We start from the raw sequence: 22,315 nt of genomic DNA, 5'->3' as shown, positions 1-22,315 counted from the left end.
GATACTGACGAAATGGCCTCTTCCCGGTTCTCTCCCCAGGAGAAGCAGTGCCCAAACTGGGAATCGGCAAATTCATGTAAGCCTCCAGTGGCAGCCACACTGAAATAACCCCACACGTTCTTGCTGCTGCGGAAATTCAACTCCTGGACCGTTCCAGAGCTCGGCTTAAACCCCTGGAGCCCAGAACAGAAAAAGCAAAATGGAAGAAATAGTTACTCCAGATATAGTTTCATCAGAATTAAATCCTAGGAAAACCCAAGAGCCCCGCCCCCCCACACCCAAGAGCTTAGCGTGACGAATAAAACACTGATACTTCTCACTAGAGGTGCAGGTGTTTCCAGGTGAGCACGTCAATGTGTGTCATTTTTACTTAAAAAAAAAAAAAAGTCAAAAAATCACCACCAAGTGGGACTGGTGATCACTGATGGAGCTAAGCGAAGGTACATACTGATTTTAAATGTTTGCCATTGTTGATAATAAAAAGTGTAAATAAAAGAGGAGTTGGCGGGATTTCCCTAGTGGTCCAGTGGTTAAGACTCCATGCTTCCACTGCGGGGGCCACGGGTTCAATCCCTGGTCGGGGAGCTAAGATCCCACATGCTGTGCAGCGCAGCCAAAAAAAAAAAGAGGAGTTGGATTTCCAATTCCAGATTATGAAAATTTTAGCAGGTAAGGAAATCCAGGGTTAGCCCTTGCTGATGCTAACACACACATAATTCCCTTTGCGGGGATGACCCATCCCCTTCTGAGTATAACTGTGGTAAAGGGAGGGGTGGGTTGGATCCTCTTGCTGGGATTAGAACCCTTGAAGTTGTGATGGAGGCATTCGTTTTGGCAGACATGCCTGGATGCAAGAGAAGGAAAGTTCCAGGTGCCTGGGCTATTTCTACACGTGATCCTCCATCCTCCCAGGCACCTGTGAACAAGGCATCAACCCTCTGAAAATTTCCCCTTTTGCTTGTCCACCATCAGAACTGACTGTTGGCCTGTAGCCAAAGATCCCAAACTAATACAGTCACCATAGTTTAAAATTCTTTCATTAAAAAGGTGGGGGTGGGGTGGGAGGACTTCCCTGGTGGCGCAGTGGTTAAGAATTCGCCTGCCAATGCAGGGGACACGGGTTCGAGCCCTGGTCCGGGAAGATCCCACATGCCGCAGAGCAACTAAGCCCGTGCACCACAACTACTGAGCCTGTGCTCTAGAGCCCACATGCCACAACTACTGAAGCCCGCGAGCCTAGAGCCCGTGCTCTGCCACAAGAGAAGCCACCACAATGAGAAGCCCGCGCACCGCAACGAAGAGTAGCCCCTGCTCTCCACAACTAGAGGAAGCCCAGGCACAGCAACGAAGATCCAATGCAGCCGAAAATAAATAAATAAATTTATTTACCAGAAAAAAAAAGGTGTGGGGGGGGTAAAAATAAAAAACCCCAAACCTCTCTTATCCCAAATTTCTTTTTTTTTTTTCCAAATTTCTTAAATGTAGTTATTAAACAACTAAATTGTGGTAGGTTATGGAGATTATGTGACCATCAACTGTCAGTAAGCATGTAAACTTGATAGATGCCAGCTGGTTGGTATCTTAAGGCACAAGTAGGAACAAGTCACATAGGGACTCCTTAGAATGAACCAGATTGTATGTTGCAGCAAAAAGTTCATGGGGCCAGAAATCCAAGGGCCTGTGCTCTAAACCTGGCTGTTTGTCCCAAAGATGGACGTGGTCTATAAAGTCCACCAGTGGGCCTTGGCCATGGCCTCACCAAGTCCCGGGTGTGAAGGTGGTCACCCCAACCTCCGAGCTGTAATGTGGGGTCACAAAGCCCAGCGGCAGGGCTGTCATGTAACTGACATATGAAGGCATCTGCCTGGTACCTGGGACACATCACATGTGGATAAACTGTGGCATGTCCCTTCCCGCATCCCTGCGTCCTCGCCTATAAACTGTGAACCTGGGTGTCTCAACAGGCTAAGGTTCGGGGTCTGCCACATGCTGAGAGGTCGGAGATGGTGGAAACTCAGGGCCCTCAGACTTGCCTCATCTGGGTTTTCGCTGGTGATTCTGGCCGCAATGACATGGCCTCGGGCGATGGGAGGGTTGGAAGGGGTCTCAAAAGAAATGGGTGTCACCCCCCATGGGGACTCTCCATAGAGAAGCCGGATATCCTTCAGCCGGTGCAGAGGCACGCCCATGGCGATCTGAAATCAAGAAATCCATCCCAACAGAGGGTCAGTCCCCAAACGTGGAGGCCAGTGCTAGAGGCGATGCAGGTGGTGGTAGGGGGTGAATGATTTCGGATATACTGAGCTCCTCCTGTGCCCACCAGACTGGGCGACATGGTGGCAGGAGAGGCACGGAGAGAGAAAGACAGATGGCTTGACCCTGCCCCCAAGGAGTGAACTGTGTCGCTGGGAAAAGAAGCGACAGTCACAGAACATCGCGAGCATCAAATAAAAGTTACAGATCCTTAGCGCTGTGGAAGGAGTGGGGGAATGGTGGTGTCCAGCTGCAGAGTCAAAGAAGGTTTTGTGAAGGACACAGGGAAAGCTGGGCTGGAGGACCGAGTGAAAAACAGACAGTGACGGACACCAGGTGAACCAAAAGATCAAACTGAATCTGCTGGGTCTTTGGATGTGACACACTAAAAGGGACCCAATGGCACCTGTGTAATATCCTGCTAAAGTGTTTAAGTGACTTCCAGCAGGAAGAAATGACCAGGCAAATCCAAATGGAAGGACATTCTGCCTGAACACTTCACAAATGTCAACATCCAGGACAAAAAAATAAGACTGGGGAACGGTTCCAGATTAAAGAGATTAGGAGACATGAAAATGGAAAGGGATGTATGGGTCCTGGATTGGATCCTGGACTTGAAAAACAAAGAACAGCAACAAATTATTGGGACAACAGGGAAAACTTTCATGTAGACAGTAAGTAACATTAGATAGGTAAGTGGAGGGTGTCAAAGCTCTATTTCTGGAGTGGGGCGATCCTATCACGGTATTATTCCCAGGAGGTTCTTATCTGAAAGAGTTAGAGGCAAAGTGGCATGAAGTTCAAGCCAAAACACCTCTCAAAAGGTTGAGAGAAGAAAAAACAAAAATTATACAAAAACACAAATAGAGAGAGAGGAAGCAAATGTGGTCAGATGCTAACAAGTGGTGGACCGAGGTGCAGGGTATGGGTGTTAATTGTATTATTTTTGCAACTTTTCTGAAATTTTTCAAACTGAAAAAAATAAACAAAATAAAAAACGGAATAAAAACTCTGGGAGGATTTTTAAGAAATTAAAGTTAAATTCTAATTAAATCAAAGTAAAACTAATTAAATTAAATTTTCAGTGAATTAAATTTAATCAAAATTTAAATTTTTAAAAATTTAAAAGAAATTTTCAAGAAAGAAAGAAAGGGAGGAAGGAAGGAGATGTTAATTAAAAAATGAAAGAGTTTCTATTAATCCAAGAGTTCCTAACTCTGGGTGACATGTTCTTAGCAGGGGTGAGCCCAAGAGGGCAAACATTTGTTCTTGGGGGTGAAAATAATCTTACTCTTTCTATGTACAGGCAGACCTTGGAGATATTGGGGGTTCAATTCCGACCACCACGATAAAGCGAATATTGCAACAAAGCAAGTCACACACATTTTTTGGATTCCCAGCACATATAAAAGTTCCATTTACACTCTACTGTAGTCTATTAAGTGTGCGATAGCAGTATGTCTGAAAGAACAATGTGCGTACCTTAAATAAAAAATACTTTATTGCTAAAAAATGCTAATCATCACCTGAGCCTTCAGAGAGTCTTAATCTTTTTGCTAGTGGAGGGTTTGAAATATTGCAAGAATTAGCAAAATGTGACACAGACACGAAACAAACAAATGCTGCTGGAAAAATGGCACCATTATAACTTGCTCGACACAGGTTGCCACAAACCTTCAATTTGTAAAAAACAAACAAAAAATGCAATAAAGCAAAGTGCAATAAAACAAGGTATGCCTGTATAACGCACAGCTATATCTACAGTATCCAAATCGATACACAGTATATCTGTGATATTAACATTTCATAGGGGAGAAATTAGGGGCGGAAATGTCTAAAAGGGCTCCATGAGGAGGCTGTGATGAAAAAAAGGTCTATGAATGGGTACTGGGGAGGTCTACAAATGCTCCCAAATTGTATAAAATAGATTTTTGCAGGGTGAAGGGCCATGGCTTTTGCCAGTTTCTCCAAGGGCTATATGGCCAGACGAAGGTGACAAACCACTGCATGGCTCTCCGTGCTACCCACACATTAAAACAGTCCCTCCCCAGGACACCAGCCAAGAGACGAGCAGGGAGGTCTAATCTGAGCAGGACAGGGGATCCCCACTCTGGGCAGAAGAAGCCCCAGGGTTCGGAGCCCATTTCCTTGCCTGTAGCTGGGCGGCCGGCAGGTTGACATCGGCGATCATTTCCGTGCAGGGATGTTCCACCTGCAGGCGGGGATTCAGCTCCAAGAAGTAGAAGCTGCCATCCTGGCTGTAGAGGTATTCAACGGTCCCCGCACTCACGTAGCCCACGGTCTTGGCCAGGCGCACGGCACACTGCAGAGAGACGGAGGTGGGCGAGGGGCTTCCAGCGGTTTTCTCGGGGAAAACGTACTAGCTCCCTCACTAAAGGCAGGCTGAGGACCTGCTGTGTGTAAACTGCCTTGGGACCTCTGAGATCGTACTCCAGTAACCCCATGTGAGGCTGAAATCATCTCCACGATGGGCCCCCCCACGCCAATTGGTCTCCTCTTGGACACCCACCCCACTTTGGCAACTTGGACTCTTGAGACCTCTTGATGGTTCTGAGCTGAGATGCCTCCCCCCGAACTCCCCAGAGCCCACCTGCTCCATGATCTCGAACACGGCTGGCGTGGCAATGGTGGCCGGCGCCTCCTCTATGATCTTCTGATGCCTCCGCTGGATGGAACAGTCGCGCCCAAACAAGGACACGGCGTTCCCATACTGGTCAGCGAGGAGCTGGACCTCCAGGTGATGGGCGTGCTGGGCCAGCTTCATGAGAAAGACTGGGGAGCCGGGGATCTCGCTCTGCACCTGGGGGGACGGTAGGGTGGCTGGCTCCTCCCTGGGGAAGCAGGACTGGAGCAGGAAGTTCTCCAAAGTGGGCGCAAAACGATGGCAGGGATGCCCGCGGTTTTGCTGATCTTTCAGTTTTACCCCCATTAAAGACATTACATTCTCGTGGTTTTTAAGTCAAATATGTGAAAATACATAACGCAGAAACTGAAATTCTCCTGCAACAACATCTCCTAAGGATAATATGCTGTTAAGAGTTGGGTACAAATTGGTTTTCTTCTATGCGTACAGAGAAAATGTTTCTTGAAACAAAAATAGAACCAAAACCCACTACTCTGTAGGCTTCTCTTCCTCCCACTTAATTCACTCTCTCAGCTAGCTCTCCTCGGTGGAACCTACAGACCGACTTACTCCATAATTTTAACATCTGACAGGCATTGTCTCATAGGCATGCTGTCCAGAGACCCTTAAAAATGAGGTAAAAATAAGTGTTCACATGGAATTATTTCTAAGACAAATTCTTCGTAAGAGCAAGTTGCAATAACACATGGGATGATCCCACCTATGTGAAAAATAATAAAACAGAATTATATGAAGGTCTATGTAAAAGTCTATACTACAGTAAAAGTACTGGAAAGAAACCCAGTGGCTAACAGGGGTTACCTCTGAGAAGGGGCAAGGGGTTGAGAGGTGATGTTGCAAAAGGGACCTTTCCTTTTTTATTCGTAATGTATTACTGAATTGCCTGAATGTTGACACTGAGAATATTTTCATATTGCACATATTGCATGTAATTAAAAAAAGGAAGCTTGGGGGAGGCTCTGCATGCAGTTGGGGAACAGGGGGGTATATGGGAACTCTGTCCTTTCCACTTAATTTTGCTGTGAATTAAAAACTACCCTAAAGAGTAAAGCCTGTTTTTTAAAAAAGAAAGAAAAAAGCTTTAAAATCTGTACAACCCCTAAATGCAAGGTAGGATCCAGGACTGGATCCTGAAACAGAAAGGGGATATTAGTGGGGAGAAGTGGGGTGATTCAAATCAAGTCTGGAGTTCACTTAATAGACATGGATTAATGAAATTAATCTCTTAGTTGTGACAATCATGGTACTGTTACAAAAGATGTTAACAATAGGGGAAAGGAGGTGAAGGGTAGATGGGGACTCTGTACTGCTGTTGCAACTTTCCCGAAAACATAAATTCTTCCCCCCAAAATACTCCCAAACCAGTACACCCCAATAGGGACATGTGGTAGTGAAACCACTACTTCATATAATACTCACACATGGCCCACAGCTGTATAAACGGTAAACCTTTAGAGAACGCAATTTACTGGTATGTATTTGTCAGTGCATGTAAAGTACATGCTATTTAAATCCTTCTTCCCCCTTTCTTACGGTCTTTACCCAAGAAAATAATTCAGAAGAAGAAAAAAAAGCTAAATATTATTTATAGTATTAAATACCATATTATACTATAGTGGAACTGTGCATAATAATGAAAGCAAGCTTCACATTTCACGAAAAAGGAAACGTTTGATAAATGAGACAATGGCCACATAGGGAGTGCTGTGCAATCGTCAGAATAACTCTAAGGACTGGACAGGGTAAAACTGTTTATGATCCACAATGTGAAATTTTTTAAACGTAGAACAAAATACTGTGTAGGCCAAAGACAACTCTTTAAAATATACATGTGAATATTTTGTAATAACCTATAAGAGGAAAGAATGTGAAAAAGAAGAGATATGTATGTATAACTGAATCACTTCGCTGTACACCTGAAACATCGTACATCACTATACTTCAATAAAAAACTAAAAATTTAAAAAATAAAATAAATTAAATATACACGTGAGCAAGGTCTACAAGAAAGCCTAGAAATATTAAAATAGTTGGGTTCAGAACGGGAAGATTACCGGTATAAATTTTTATAAACATTGCCAACGATGGGCATAACGGGTTTTTCTTTAATCTATAGTTAGGTGACCTTTTAAAAAAAATTTTAATTGAAGTATAGTTGATTTACTATATCATGTATGTTTCAAGTGTACAGCACAGCAATTCAGTGTTTTTTGTGTTTTTAATTTTATTTTTGGCTGCATTGGGTCTTCGTTGATGCGCACAGACTCTCTCTAGCTGTGGCGAGCGGGGGCTACTCGTTGTGGTGCACGGGCTTCTCATTGCGGTGACCTCTATTGTTCTGGAGCACGGGCTCTAGGTGCACGGGCTTCAGTAGTTGTGGCGCACAGGCTTAGTTGCTCCGCGGCATTTGGGATCTTCCCGGACCAGGGCTTGAACCCGTGTCCCCTGCATTGGCAGGTGGATTCTTAACCACTGTGCCACCAGGGAAGCCCAACTCAGTTTTATATATACATTTTTTTCTTTTTCAGATTCTTTTCCCTTATAGGTTATTACATAATATTAAGTATAGTTCCCATGCTATACAGTAGGCCCTTGTTGGTTATCTATTTTATACGTAGTAGTGTGTATATGTTAATCACAGGTTCCTAATTTATCCCTTCCCCCACCCCCTGCGTATAATGTTTTAAAAGTGGAAAACCAGCTACAAATAAGTAAATATACGATTCGTTCAGACAATAAAAATCAATTGTCTAGAAATGTTAGAAATACTGAAACTGCTAAAATGTACAAACTAGCCCATCTCTCGATAGACAAATATTGACACAAACAGATATTCTCACAAACAGATACCTCTGAAATCCTTTAGAGACACACTGATTCATAGAATCAAACCATCTTAAGGAAACAGTGTGCAGATCAACAAAAACCTTGGACTTCTGCGAGTCAAAATGTATACATTTGTTTTGCAACACAACACAGCAATATTGCAGCTCCCGCAAGTGTCCTCTTGATTGTGACACAATAATGTTAGTGGAAAGAATCTGGTGGCCACCAACTGAATAAACACAATTCCCAAAGACACATGGAAAAATACGCAGCACGAACAGCTCACTTGTCTGAAAAGTATTGGGAAGTCCTCAGCAGTCTCCACCTTCCGGATGCCTTTCCCTCCACCGCCTTCAGAAGCTTTGATCATCAAGGGAAAACCAATTTTTTCTGCTGCCTGGGGACAAAGGACAAACAGACCACTTTAGAGGTTTCCGCTGCTACCAGGATGACGAGAAGGTTCTGGCACCTGACCCCCCAGGAGCGTTCACCTCCAAGCCCTCATCGACATCTTTCACGCAGCCATCGTTGTAAATGTACTCTGGCATGCTGATCCTTTGCCCCTGCTGCAGACTATCTTCTGTCCACTCCACCGTCAGACCTGGAGGGTCACAAAGAAAACTGAATCTTCCCCAAAAGAGCATAGACATGACACAGAAACACAGGGCCTCTTCCCACCAAAGCCACTCTAGACCTGGCCTCTGGACCAGCAGAATTGAGACACAGCCCTTCAGCTTCCTGCAGTGGATTTTAATTTCCTTAAGGACTGACTCAACCCTGAATGGGAAACCAAGCTTAAGAAAATTCAGACTGAGTCTACCAAGAACAGCCATATTAACCTGAATCCAAAAAAATCCCAACTCCAGCTCTACCCTATGGAGTCATTCGTATGTGAATCATTACTTTCCAAAACCCTGTGAAGATTTAAAAAAAAAACAAAAACAGAAACAAACTTTTCATTCTAAATTTAAAATTCAATCTTTGGAGGAAAAAAATCAAACTGAATAAGAAACTCTTGAGACGTTTTTCCTGTTTATTTTTTTAATTTATCCTAGAAATTCCACTTTTAGGAATTTATCCTAAGGACGTGATTAAAATGAACATAGAGAGTTAGGTACAGGACTATCAAAGCTTTTAATATTTTCAAAATTAGAAAAAAATTCGTCGGAAACAACCTAAATGTATAGCTATAGAGGATTGTTAAGTCAATTACGGTACATCTGTATAATATAGTCCTATGCAAGCATTTTAAATGTTGTAAAGTGTATTTACTGACATAGAAAGATTAGTGAGAAAAAACAAGTCACAAACTATTAAATGTAAGAGCTCTGGTTTTTTAAAGGATGTACCTAGAAAAAAGGCTGGAACAATATAACAAATGAACAAAACCGGGTCAGTCGATTATAAAGGATTTCTATTTCTTTTTCTGTACTTCTCCTAGTTTCTAAGTTGTCTACAATGACATAGGACCACTTTCATGATCATTTAAAAATTTTTTAATGAAAGAATTAAAAAACTATACTCCTGTCACCCCCTCTGCTCACATTAGCAAGATTGGGCCCAGGAGTTCCCCCGACGTGAGGTTCAGGGTCCCTTACCGCTTCCGCTCCAGGGCAGCGTTGGGATCTGCAGCGTCTGGGCCACGATGGTGGAGGCGATCTTGTCTCCCACTGCCCACATGGCCTCGCTGGGAGGGCCTGAGGGATTGGGGCAAAGGGGAAGGCAGACTCAAGTCAGCCACAAGGCCCTGGAAGCCAGGTACCAACCAGGTGCACAAAGAAAAGTCCCCAAGTCCCAGCTTCCAAGGATTTAACATCAAGTTGGGGAAGAAAAATCTATTAGTCTGCTACTTTACCAGTCAACTTTCAATACATGTGGATTGTAAACATGATTTACAACCTAAGCTCTGTGGCCTACACAAAGTTCACTAGCAAAAAGCTAGACCAAGGGGGCAAGCCAGCACCTCAAAACACTAGACCACGCAAACTTTTTCTATAACGAGCCATAAGCAATACATAAATGAATGGGCAGGGCTGTGTTTCAATAAAACTTTATTTACAAAAGCAGGCAGTAGGCCAGATTTGACCTGGGCTGTAGTTGGCTGGCTCTGGGGCTGGATCATCAATCTCCAGAATTAAACATGAGAGATAATGAGAGTCCCATGTGACAGCCAATCAGAGGTCATGGACAAAGAATACATCAGCGAGCACAGGTCACCAGGCAGACCCTTAGGTGAATATCAGGTATTGACTTAGCACCAAGCTGCTTTATATGCGAGTCTGGGCTGTGGGCCCAGAGATAAGGAGCAGCGATAGGGATTTATTGGGGATGGTAAATGATTCCCATCACACGTAACAGATAGTGTAACTGAGCAAAGTTTACAAATTGCAAATCCAAATCCTGAAACAAACAGATGCCATAGACAATAAGTATCATTTTACCTAATAAGTAGTAGAGATGATAGGCTCTGGTCCCAAGGGGTGAGGGCATTCCAAAGGTCTGAGAACAGCCCAAGAAAAGGTGTGGCCTTATCAGAAAGGTTTCCAAACCTAGTTAGAAATCTGAACATGACTGGTATCTCAGTGCCAACAGGAACAGCAGCAGAGGGTTCTGCTTGCCCGGCATTATTCTGCTGTGGTAACCATGGTAATAGCTCCTATTTCCCTGGGCTGGCCGACCTATCCACGTGACCTCCCACCCCTGGATTCATTTGCTCCTGACCATGAAAGTGTGATGTGGGGATATCAAACTGGTCCCCTCCTTACAGGGCTGTATTAAAGAGAATCTGACCCACCGAGCATCCCATCAACACCCCAATTCCCACGCATCTGATGGAGGCGCACTCTACCTAAGAAAGCAATCTCATGCTTGTGCAGGAGCTCCGGAAGTTTGGGGTTTTCAGAAGCATGGCCCCAGCCAGCCCACACCGCCTGCAAACACAAAGAGGCATGAACAAAGGTCTTTCTTCAAGAACCCGCCTACCATCACACCCCAGAAGCTCTTTGCTGGGTCACATCAGCCCGGGATTTCAGGGTCTCCTAGGACCCAGCTCCTCCATCCCTTCCAAACTGCGGAATCAGGTTGCTCCAGAGCTCAGGGCATCACCCCCGCCGTGGGTAGACTGGGGTGTCCCATCTGACTTACCTGCACGGGGATCCTCTTGGCAATGTCCACAATCAGCTCCACGTTGGCATAATTGTTGTTGTTGGGCCCTCCTGGGACGGGGACGTACTGATCTGCCATCTTGATATACTCTGGGATTAAACAGGAGAGAAAAGAAAAGAAGGGCTGGGCTTCCCTGGTGGCGCAGTGGTTAAGAGTCCACTTGCTGATGCAGGGGACACGGGTTCGTGCCCTGGTCCGGGAGGATCCCACATGCCGTGGAGCGGCTGTGCCCGTGAGCCATGGCTGCTGAGCCTGCACGTCCGGAGCACCGCAACAGGAGAGGCCACAACAGTGAGAGGCCCGCGTAACCGCAAAAAAAAAAAAAAAAGAAGGGCTGAGAGACTGAAGTCGAGGACAGGACATCTGCAGGATGCAACCACGCACCGCTACTGAAAGGATAACCATGAAGATTCTAGGGCAACAATGGACAAATGTATATGACAGCTCAAAGAAAACTGAGTATGACTTTAATCATGTGAAAATATATGTGTATCTGGGGACTTCCCTGGCGGTCCAGTGGTTAAGACTCTGTGCTTCCAATGCAGGGGGTGTGGGTTCGATCCCTGGTCGGGGAGCTAAGATCCCACATGCCTCATGACCAAAAAAACCCAAAACATAAACAATAGATACTTAAAAAAAAAAAAAAAGAAAACACATGGGTGTCTGGACAAGGCCTGGAAGGCAACAGAAAAGAAGGAAACAAGCTATCAAGATAGTCGGATTAGAGGTGGGTTTAAAAAATTCTTTTTTTTTTTTTTTAATTTTTGGCCTTGCCACGTGGCTTGTGGGATCTCAGTTCCCCGACCAGGGACTGAACCCAGGCCAAGGCAATGAAAGCCTGGAATTCTAACCACTAGGCCACCAGGGAACTCCCTAAAAATTCTTATTTAAGGTTTATCTTAATATTGTTTAGCCATTAAACAATACAATGTTTGTTTTTAATCATGGTAAAAAAAACAAAACAAAACAAAACAGGGCTTCCCTGGTGGCGCAGTGGTTGAGAGTCCGCCTGCCGATGCAGGGGACACGGGTTCATGCCCTGGTCTGGGAGGATCCCGCATGCCGCGGAGCGGCTGGGCCCATGAGCCATGGCCGCTGAGCCTGCGTGTCCGGAGCCTGTGCTCCGCAACGGGAGAGGCCACAACAGTGAGAGGCCCGCGTACCCCAAAACAACAAAACAAAACAAAAAAAACAACACATAACAAAATCTACCATCTAATCATTTTTGAAGTGTACAGCTCAGTACTGTCGAGTATTCACACTGTTGTGAAACAAATCTCCAGAACTTTTTCATCTCACGCATCTCAAACTCGATACCCATAAAATGACAATTCCCCCTCCCCCTCCCCGAAGCCCCTGGCAACCACCATTCTACTTTCTGTCTCTATGAATCTAACTACTCTCGGTGCCCCATATAAGTGGAATCATAGAGTATTTGACTGGCTTATTTCACTGAGCATAAAATCCTCAAGGCTCATCCCTGCTGTAACATGAGACAGGATTTCCTTCCTTTTCAAAGCTGAATACAATACAATGTTTTGATTTAAAAATATTCATGTTCTTTAAAACCAGAATCCCACTTCTAGAAATATGTTCTAAGAAAACACTCATCGACGAGGCCAAAGACTGATGTAAGAGGGTGTTCATGGGGCAGTGTTTTGAACTGTGAAAAGCTAGACTCAATCAAAAGTCGGGAGTTGGTACATCTGTACTATGAAATTCTTGAAGACCTGAAAAGAAATGATGTCGAACTTTATGTGCAGACTTGGAAAGAAACTCGAGAGCCATGCTTCCTTCTGGGCCCGCCGGCCTCTGATGTTTACCCAACACGTTGTGCTGGCGACTGGAGAGGTCCCAGAGATTATAAAGCGAGAAGTCAGACCATGACCCTCTCCTCACTGAATTTTACTATCATGTTGGAGAAGATAAACAAGAGACAGACATGATAACTACAGGGTGTGAACAGCACCGGGGCCCTCTGACAGCGCTGCCCAGGAGGACTATGAGACCCAAGTCGTGCGTGGAGGGGTGGAGACCTGCTGTACAAAGAGCTTCGGGGAAGCACTGCCAGCAGAAGGTCCAGAACATTCCAAGCCTCTGCAACAGGAAAGAGCGAGGCCAAAACTGACGAGGCCAGTGTGACTGGGGCCCAGGGATGGATGTCTAGAGGCGGGAGATGGGGGTCCAGGAGGCCAGCAGTGGCCAAGTCACGTGGGCCTTAATTGGCCTGAGTGAGGTTCTGGAATTTTAGCCTGAGCACGATGGGAGACCCGACAGCCTAAGGCTGTGGACTCAGCCCAGTGTTTCAATCCCACCTGCATCACATACTGGTTGCATGACCCCGGGCAAGTGAGTTACACACTCATGCCTCGATTATCTCATCTGTAAAATGGGGCTAACAAGGAAACCTGTCCTCACTGTAGTGAGCAAAAAGGAGGCCACATCTGTGCAGAGCAGAGCCGAGGGCCTGAACTCTGGGGAGGCTCAGGGGGCTGAGGTAGCTGGTGCTGGACACAGGAGGGGGCTGATGGGACCTGAGGTATGTTTTTAAAAGATCTGTTTGGCTGCTGTGTGCAGGGTCTGTAAAGGGATACAATTGTTCAGGGAAAAAAGCGAATTGTCCAATAGTTATTAACAGAATGATCAATGGTAATAGACATGGAGAGGTAAAGAAATAGAAAAATGAAGGAATGACTGAAAAACAGTACATACAAGTGCAAGAAGAAAACATATGGAGGAAGAAACACCAACCTACCGTAACGTTTCTCAAAGGCGAGATTTCCGCTTTGCATGTTAACCATTTGCATTTTTATAAGACATATGGGTCACTCTTGTTGTCAGCAGAAATTTTAATTAAATAAAGAAAGGGGAAATAAATACGAGCTCAGGAGAGGTCCCCTGCGATGCTGTTTGGGGTCCAGGATGGACTTGGCCCAGGTGGGGTGAAGGAGGTGAGCGCAGGTAAGGACGCGGGGATGTGGCAGAGGGGAAGAAAGTCAGGGCCCAAGTATCAATACCTGCGTTGGCTTTGAGGTCCTCGGGGGTTACCAAGACTACAAACCGGATGGCCCGCTCGTTTCGGAACATCTCATAGGCCCACCTGCGGATGGAGCGCATGCATTTCACGGCGGCGATACCATTGTTGGCGATGAGCACCTGGACAGGGGAAAACGAGGGAGGGGCCAGAGCTGCACAGCTACCTGTGCTGGAGGCCGAGTGCTACCCCAGGGTTCATCTCACCTCTGTGAGCCTCCCACGGCCCTTCTTCGTAGTTCTATGGCACTCAGCCCAGCACAGAGCAGGTACTTAAAGTCTGCTGGATGCATGAACGGTTGACCCAATGGATGGATGGTTGAATGCATGATGGGAGGATGGATGACCAGGTGGATGGACGGATGGATGAATGAGTGTTGATTCCTCTGTTTGGCACCATCACGTTCATGTAACATTTTTTGAGCGTTTAGTATGTACCAAGCTACAGTACAGTGTATTTCATCGGCACCATTTCATTTCAACCTCACAACAGCCCTTTGAAAGAGGTTGTATTTGTATCACTATTTGGGGTTAAAGACATTAAAACCCAGAGGAGTTAAGGCACTTGCTCAAGATCAAACAGCTAGTAAGTGGCAGAGCTGGCGCTCGTGGGCCCTCCACAGTATGACCTATGCTCTGAACTGTCCCCGGTGACTGCTTCTGTGTCCAGAAGGTTAAAGGTCCCAGATTTGGGAAGGAAGAAAGGCAGTGAGGCTGGCTGTCCCCAGCAACAGAGGGGTCCTAGTTTCAGTTCTCACTGTGTTGTGAACTTGCTGTGTGGCCTTAGGCAGATCCCTTCCCACTCTGTGCTTCATCTTCATATGAGGAGCTCAGACTGGTAAACCTCCTGGTTTGGTCTCTATAAAACCAAGCTCTAGTTTTCTTGTTAAAAAAAAAAAAATTAGGTGTATAGGTTCAAAGCTCCAACTTCTGTACCAAGTCCATAATTTTAAGGGCCTTCCATCTCTGACTAATCTTCATGATGGCCCCGAAGGACAAGTCCCACTGGAGATTTGGGATGTGATCGCCTCTATTTTACAGAAGGGAATGCGAGCCCAGACATCACACCCCGCAAGTGGCCACCGTAGTTTTTGCGTTCCTTTTCGCCTTTCAAAAATGCCTCCCATGAGTGATGACAGAACGGCTGGGCTATGGCTTCCTCAACCTAATTATCAGATCAAGGCTTCGGGGCGGGGCGGGTGGGGGGCGTGTGGGTGTGTGCATTTTCAGCCAGGGAGACTGGTGGCAGCCAGGTTGGGGAACCTATATGAGTCTCTGTGGCTCAATGCTGTACTTAGGATGCTGGGGTGAGGGCATGGGCTCTGGTTTCAAATTCCAGCTCCACCACTGATTAGCTGTGAGACCCAGGCAAGCTGCTTCCCCTGTCTGGGCCTCAGTTTCCTCATCTGTAAAGTAATACCCACTGACAACGCTGTGGGGATGGTTCAATGAGACACAACAATGTAAGCAGTTAACAGGATGCCTGGCCCAGAGGAGACCCTCAATCAATGGTAGCTGGCGCCATTGTTGTTGCTGTTATCATTATTATTACCACCCTCAAATAAAATGGAAAAGCAAAAGGCCTTTCAGTCAAACTGAGCTGGGTTCAAGTCCTGACTTCAGCACTTACTACCTACGTGACTTTGGACAACCAATGTCAGATCCCTGAGCTCTAGCTTCTCCGTGAATACGACGGGAATGATCAAACAGCACGAGGTCAGGGCCTTTACCAGCTACAACAGGAAACAGTGTGAAAAGCCTTCACAAACCACCAATTTTAGCTGTTTCCTTCCATCCCTGTCATTCTAGTATCTGGGTCTGCTCTCCTGTAAGGAGCTATACCCCTCGAGAGGGCAGGGCTGGGTTTTAGGCTACCCTCCTAGAAACCCAGAAAGCAGCCCCCTGCACGAAGGGTCTTTGCCTCCCCACCCTTCTCAGAGGTCCCAGTCTCCTCCTCTGTGACATGGGGTCACGCACCTGTCACTTAAGCTGTCGTGAGGGTGAAAAGCTGATGAACCCCAGCGCCCAGCCCTTTGCACGTGCTCACAAAGGGGCAGGACTTTTTCTCTGCAGCCTGAGGCTGGTTGGCCCACCTCACCCCACACCGAGTGCCCGGATCCCATCTGTACCTTCTCGATGACCCGATCCCCCCCAAAGCGCACGACGAACTCGGCAGGGGAAGCCACAGTAAAGTCTCTGTGCAGGTCCGGCTTCTTCTGTTCTCGGCCTCTTCTCGCCAGGTGGAGTCCGGACATGCTGGGCCTGCCAGGGAACAGGACTGACCCATGAGCAAGCAGGTCTGGGATGCTCGGGGAGGGGGTCGGGCACCCGGCAGCTATGAAATGCACATCCACAGAGAAGCCAAAGCCCACCAGACCCCTGCTGCGTTGCAGTCCCTCTCCGGGGAGCCTGAAACACTTAACGAGGAGACTCGAGAGGTCAGATCACAAATGAAGTAGCAACGACCCCCTGACCTGCTCCAAGCTGCACAATCAGATTTTTCATCTTAGAGTCATTCTTACTTTATATGCCCATAATTTAGGAGCTCAAATAATACAAAAAAGCTTAGAACAGGGGTGCAAGTTTATGATCAGGGAAGTTCCCACATTCTAATACTTTACACTTGTTCAACAGTTTGTATCTTTCATGTGCTTTTCTGTACGTGTATATCAATTTTTTTGAAAAAACTGAAAACAAAAAAATGTATAACAAATAGAGGGTCCTTGCCCCATCCCCCTCTAGAACCCCACCCCAGAGGAAATCACGTTTGACTCTTTCTGGCATTTACACATCTCCACGGTTCTGAACAATATGTGTACATTATCTCGTGAGTCATCCATTTAAGACACCATCCATCTATGAACTTCTTATCTTGACAGATGTGGAATTAGTGCTCTTAAGCAGCCATCCCATCTGCTCCCCTTTCCCCAACCTCTCAATACAGGTATACTGCAATTTGGTAAATTCAGTATTTGGTGTTTTATGAGTCTGGGATCATTATTCACAGGTGAGGGGCTGTGGTATACCAGATGTTCCTTTTTTTTTTTTCCTGTAGTGATTTTTTTCCTTTGGCTTGGTTTTCCTTGCATCTGTCGCTAATTCATCTCACTCCTCAGCCTCTTAGTACACGTAAGATAATTGATCAGTTCCATTGTTTTCCATGGACCACATCATTCCTGAAGGCCTCGACTCTCCTTTCATCCAGACGCTGTTCTCTAAACCCCTAGGCAACCATCAACTGGGACTTCCCTTCACTGGCATCCTTAGGATTCCCTTTGCATTTCCTTAGGGTTTGATCCTGAATGAGGGACCACATGGCTCCCTCTTTCTTGATGGACTCCCATGTTTTCCTGGGGTATATCTGCCAGTAGTTTCATCCAGTTAAAAAGATGGTACAATAGCAGGACACATGACAATAATGCCCCCAACATGCCTGTCTTAGCCTGGCTGCATAGGGTTCCCTTGCCACTATCACCTCGGAGACTCCTTTTGGCTCTCTCGGATCCCTTTTTTCTGTCCTCCGTGTCTTGCTCCTCTTTGGTTTACTCTCTTGTTTCAATGGAAGACATCCTTCAGTAGCTTTCTAAGAAAAGGTGTTCAGGGGAGTAAACGTTTTGTGGCCTTGCATGTTCTAAAACTGTCTTCCTCTGCCATCACATTGGACCCGATCATTTGGCTGTGCATGGAATTCTAAGAGGGAAAACCTTCTCCTTTAGAATTTTGGAAGCCTTATGTCACTGTTGTTGTGGCTTCCAAGAATGCTAGAACCAGAGCCATGATGATCCTTGATCCTTTTGTAGGTGACCTGTTTTTTCATAACCAGAAGCTTATAGGATCTTCTCTTTGCCCCAGTATTCTACAATTTTAGGGGATGATTTTAGTGATGCGCTGAGGTGTGTGCCTACTTCCATCAGTAAGGCTGGGAAGCTGTCAGGCTCCTTCAATCTAGAAACTGAGGTCTGGGAATTTATCTTCAAATATGTCCTTGGTGGGCTTCCCTGGTGGCGCAGTGGTTGAGACTCTGCCTGCCAATGCAGACGACACGGGTTCGTGCCCCGGTCCGGGAAGATCCCACATGCCGCAGAGCGGCTAAGCCCATGAGCCATGGCTGCTGAGGCTGCGCATCCGGAGCCTGTGCTCTGCAACAGGAGAGGCCACAACAGTGAGAAGCCCACATACCGGAAAAAAAAAAAAAAATGTCCTTGGTGACTTCCCTGCCTCTTTTTTCTCCATTCTCTCCTATTACCTGGATGTTGAAATTCCTGGACTGCCCACTAGTTTATGTATTTTTCCCCTCTCCTATTTTCTCTCTCTTTTCTTCTACCTTCTGGGCGATTCCCTCAGCCTTATCTCCTAACTGTTCAGTGGAGTCTTTAACATCTAAGAGCTTGGTTTTGGTCTGTCAATATCCCCTTTTCTATACATCCTGTTCCTATGTGTATAATATCCTCCCTGCCCCCGATGAGGGTATTTATGCTAGCTTCTCCAAGTTCTCTTCTCCTGATGTGGTTTCTGTGTCTCCCACGTTTCCTGTGTCCCCTTTGTTGGTATGTTTGGGGCCTGCCTTCCATCTTAGAAACTGCACCCAAATGTTTCATAAGCTGTGGTTGCTTCCTCATGACCAAGAGCAGGAACTAGAGGGCTGATGAGAAGTACTGAGCATGTGCTGGGGTCACTAGACCCTGACTTCAATGCAGGGTGATCTGGGAGGACTGTGTGTTGGGGAACCCCAAGTATTTTTAGAGTCATCCTCCCTGGCTGGTCCAATTCCCCCAGTAAGGAAAAGTTTTGGGGTCTTCTGCCTGGAGGATAAAGGTTGGCCAGGAGCCTAGGGACCAGGGGGAAGTGGGAGAAGTGTTGGGACAGGTCTGGGGGGCAGGGCAGCTTTCAGGTTCAGCACGCACACAGCACCCATCCTCCGGTTTGGGACACTGGCTCCATAGTGCCCATCGGTCTCCAGCCCAAAGACCCTCTGCCTTTCCCTCTCCAGAGATCAAACCGCCTGCCTGCTACTGGGGTGGAAGTGGGAAGCTCCCAGCCACCTGGAGCAGATGAGGGGTCCGGGATTCTTTCACCCAATCCTTCTCATGTAGATGCTCCCAGACGCGGAGGCACCCAATGTTGCCAATCCCTGCGCCTTCTGGGGTACAGATTCTCAGCTTCCCTCACTGCTGCCTTACGGCTCAGCCGTATTGGTTCTGCTCAGCCAGTGGCTGCTTGTTCTTCTGCTTTTCTGGCTTCCAAAATGTTGCTGCTAACTTCCCCTCCTGTTCTTCCAGGACCTGATGGGTTTCCAGCTCTTTAAGAAAATCTCTGTTGGGCTTCCCTGGTGGCGCAGTGGTTGGGAGTCCGCCTGCCGATGCAGGGGACACGGGTTCGTGCCCCGGTCCGAGAAGATCCCACATGCTGCGGAGCAGCTGGGCCCGTGAGCCATGGCCGCTGAGCCTGTGCTCCGCCACGGAAGAGGCTGCGACAGTGAGAGGCCCGCGTACGGAAAAAAAAAAAAAAAGAAAAAAGAAAATCTCTGCTGTCATTTGGTGGGGTTTTCACAGGTGCAGAATCAGGCATTCAGCCCACTCTCTTAACCCGGAAATGGGCTATTCAAGCAGGGAGATAGCGACCTGCCAAGCCACCTGCCAGGCATTAAGTTAGAGGTTTGTCACCCAGGGGTGCATCCAGCAACTGTGTCACCAGGCATTTTGGGAGGCTGGGGCTGAGTGGGTTTGGGGGGCCAAAAGTTTTGGTGAAGAACTGATAGACCCGGGACTTCCCTGGTGGTCCAGTGGCTAAGACTCCGTGCTCCCAATGCAGGGGGCCTGGGTTCGATCCCTAGTCAGGAAACTAGATCCCACATGCTGCAACTAGGAGTTCGCATCCTGCAACAAAAGATCCCACACGCAGCAACAAAGATCCCACGTGCCGCAACTAAGACCCGGTGCAGCCAAATAAATAAATAAATATTTGAAAAAAAAAAAAAAAGAACTGATAGACCCTAAGGAACACTGCCAGCACGTCACCGGGAAAAGCAAAGCTGGAAGCCAATAAGCCACTGTGGGGAGAGAAAGCCCAGTTTACAGATGGGCAAACTGAGGTACCGTCAGGCAAAGGGAATCACCCAGCAAGTCAGCAGGACTGGGGCTCTTTTCATCACACCAGGAAATGTTGGGTGTGGGCATTTTCTGTTGTATAAAGTCTATCCATGCAGGACAGTTCCCCGTGGGAAAAGCCTTCTACAAACCTGCAGTCTGTCCCCCTCACCCCTGCCCCAACCCAAGCCCTGCCTATCAGAAATGAAAAAAACGGACTTGTTGGCCAGGAAACAAAACCAGAAATGAATGACAGAAACCGATAATGATGCTATGCCACCACAGCATTTGTATTTTCAATTAAGACTGTCTCCGTTCAACAAGGCTTATGCATGTTGTCCAAAAGAACAAACAAATGAACAAATGACTTACGGCCCCTGAACTGGCCTTCCTGCCTCCCACAAACTGCAAGCAGCTTTTCTTCTAAAACCTCCTAGGACTGAACTGCTGAAACGAAACAGGACTTAGCAAAGGACTCTGAAGGTCAATATCATCTTACAAATATGAACAGTGCTTTCATCATAATTACATGCCATTAACCAACAAGCAGTTCAGTTTGTTTTTAAGAACTTTCTTTCTTTCTTTCTTTCTTTTTTTTTTTTTTTGCGGTACGCGGGCCTCTCACTGTTGTGGTCTCTCCCGCTGCGGAGCACAGGCTCCAGACGCACAGGCTCAGCGGCACGTGGGATCTTCCCGGACCGGGGCACGAACCTGTGTCCCCTGCAACGGCAGGCGGACTCTCAACCACTACGCCACCAGGGAAGCCCAAGAGCTTTATTTTCTTTATTTCTTTAGAAAACAGGCATTCGGCCTGAGGGCCATCGTTTGCAGACCCCTGATCTAGGGAAATAGATACCAAAATGTTAAGAGCAGCTTTCTCAAAGTGGTTGAATTATGGGTGGTTTCTGTTTTCTCCTCTTTGCCTATCTTTGTTAAATCTTCTGCCATGATATATTATTTTCAGTCAGAAGAAAAAGCTATTAACTTTGTATTGGGACGCTGAAAGCCATGGTCATTTTGGTATCCATTCGGTAAGGCACTCAGTATCCTCCTCTGTAAAATGAGGATAATAACATGTACCTCATTGGATTGCGAGGATTAAATAAGCTCATATCAATACAGAGAAAGTAAAAGATGGCATCTGGCACAAGGTAAACTCTATATTATTTCAATGCAGTGATTCCAGGAGGATCAGGGGCTACTGATCTCCCAATCTAACCAAGAACGGCATCAGGCCACTCCTCTGCCCATGGCCTCCTCCCCAACCATCCACCCTCCCCACTCTGTCCATGGTCTTCCCCAACTGGCTGGCTTGATCCTGTGGCTTCAGAAAGTCTGAGACATCCCACTTTTATACACACAACATTAAAACTCAGCAATCTGACCTAAAGAGCAACAAAGAAAAACTCAACCATTAGACAAACACCATTCTGTGGCCTGGGGAAAACCATTCACGGCGCCATTTTGACTTCAAAACTGGTGACACAGCCCCTCCACCAGAAGGGTCCCAAACCCATCCCAGCAAAGCACACGGGTGAACGCACAATGCTGGTGTGGCTTTGCTTCAGTGGGGCCAGCCTGAGGCTAGTGGCTATTTTTATCTGTTTTTGATGAAGTTGGAGGCCAATCAACATTGGCTCTGGGGGACTGACCTTTGGCTGGTATTCGTTCCAAGGCAAGTGTGGAGGCTGAAATATTCCACGGTGACTTTGGAAGTGGCTTCAGGTGCGGTCAACTACACAACAGAGCTGTCAGCCAAACACCCAACACCATGAGCTGCCCAGGCATGAGACCAGGCAGGACTGCACTGGGAAGGAAGGAATAAACATCCTCAAATGTCACCATATATTGGGCACAGGGGGCGCTCCTCCCTGAATCCCCACAGCCTTATGCAGGGGAGACCATCACCTCCTGCTCACGATGAAGAAACGGAGGCTCAGAGAGGCCCACTGACCTCAAGTCACACAGCTGGCAAGTGGCAGAGCTGGGCTTCCAATCCAATTCTATCTGACCCCCGGGATCTAATTTCAAGGCACAAAGCTATCTGAGATAAATGGAAGTAACTCTATGGTCTGGACTTTCAAAAACAAGCACTTAACATTTGAGAGACAATATGGTAATCCGGGGTTCTCAACTGGGTGCAACTTTGCTCCCTTGGGGACGCACAGCACTGTCTGCAGCCATGTTTGGTCATCGCAGAGTGGAGTGTACTCCTGGCATCTAGTGGATAAAAAGCCTGGATGCCACTCAACACCCTGCAGAGCCCAGGACAGCCCTCAACAAAGAA

General features: G+C 46.8%; 1 protein-coding gene across 1 annotated transcript in view; it reads right to left on the bottom strand.

Annotated features, from left to right (window-relative positions):
- ACACB (acetyl-CoA carboxylase beta) overlaps positions 1–22,315 on the bottom strand; it is a 102,706-nt gene that overhangs the window by 59,175 nt on the left and 21,216 nt on the right. Inside the window, 11 exon segments of the mRNA XM_060170870.1 lie at positions 10–173; positions 2,034–2,195; positions 4,406–4,576; positions 4,865–5,074; positions 8,031–8,141; positions 8,236–8,345; positions 9,343–9,441; positions 10,593–10,674; positions 10,889–10,998; positions 13,927–14,065; positions 16,072–16,204. Coding sequence (XP_060026853.1) covers positions 10–173; positions 2,034–2,195; positions 4,406–4,576; positions 4,865–5,074; positions 8,031–8,141; positions 8,236–8,345; positions 9,343–9,441; positions 10,593–10,674; positions 10,889–10,998; positions 13,927–14,065; positions 16,072–16,204 — 1,491 coding nt within the window.

This window comes from Lagenorhynchus albirostris, chromosome 14, assembly GCF_949774975.1.
Source record: "Lagenorhynchus albirostris chromosome 14, mLagAlb1.1, whole genome shotgun sequence".
Classification (NCBI taxonomy): domain Eukaryota; kingdom Metazoa; phylum Chordata; class Mammalia; order Artiodactyla; family Delphinidae; genus Lagenorhynchus; species Lagenorhynchus albirostris.
This window is presented reverse-complemented; position numbering and strand designations above follow the sequence as displayed.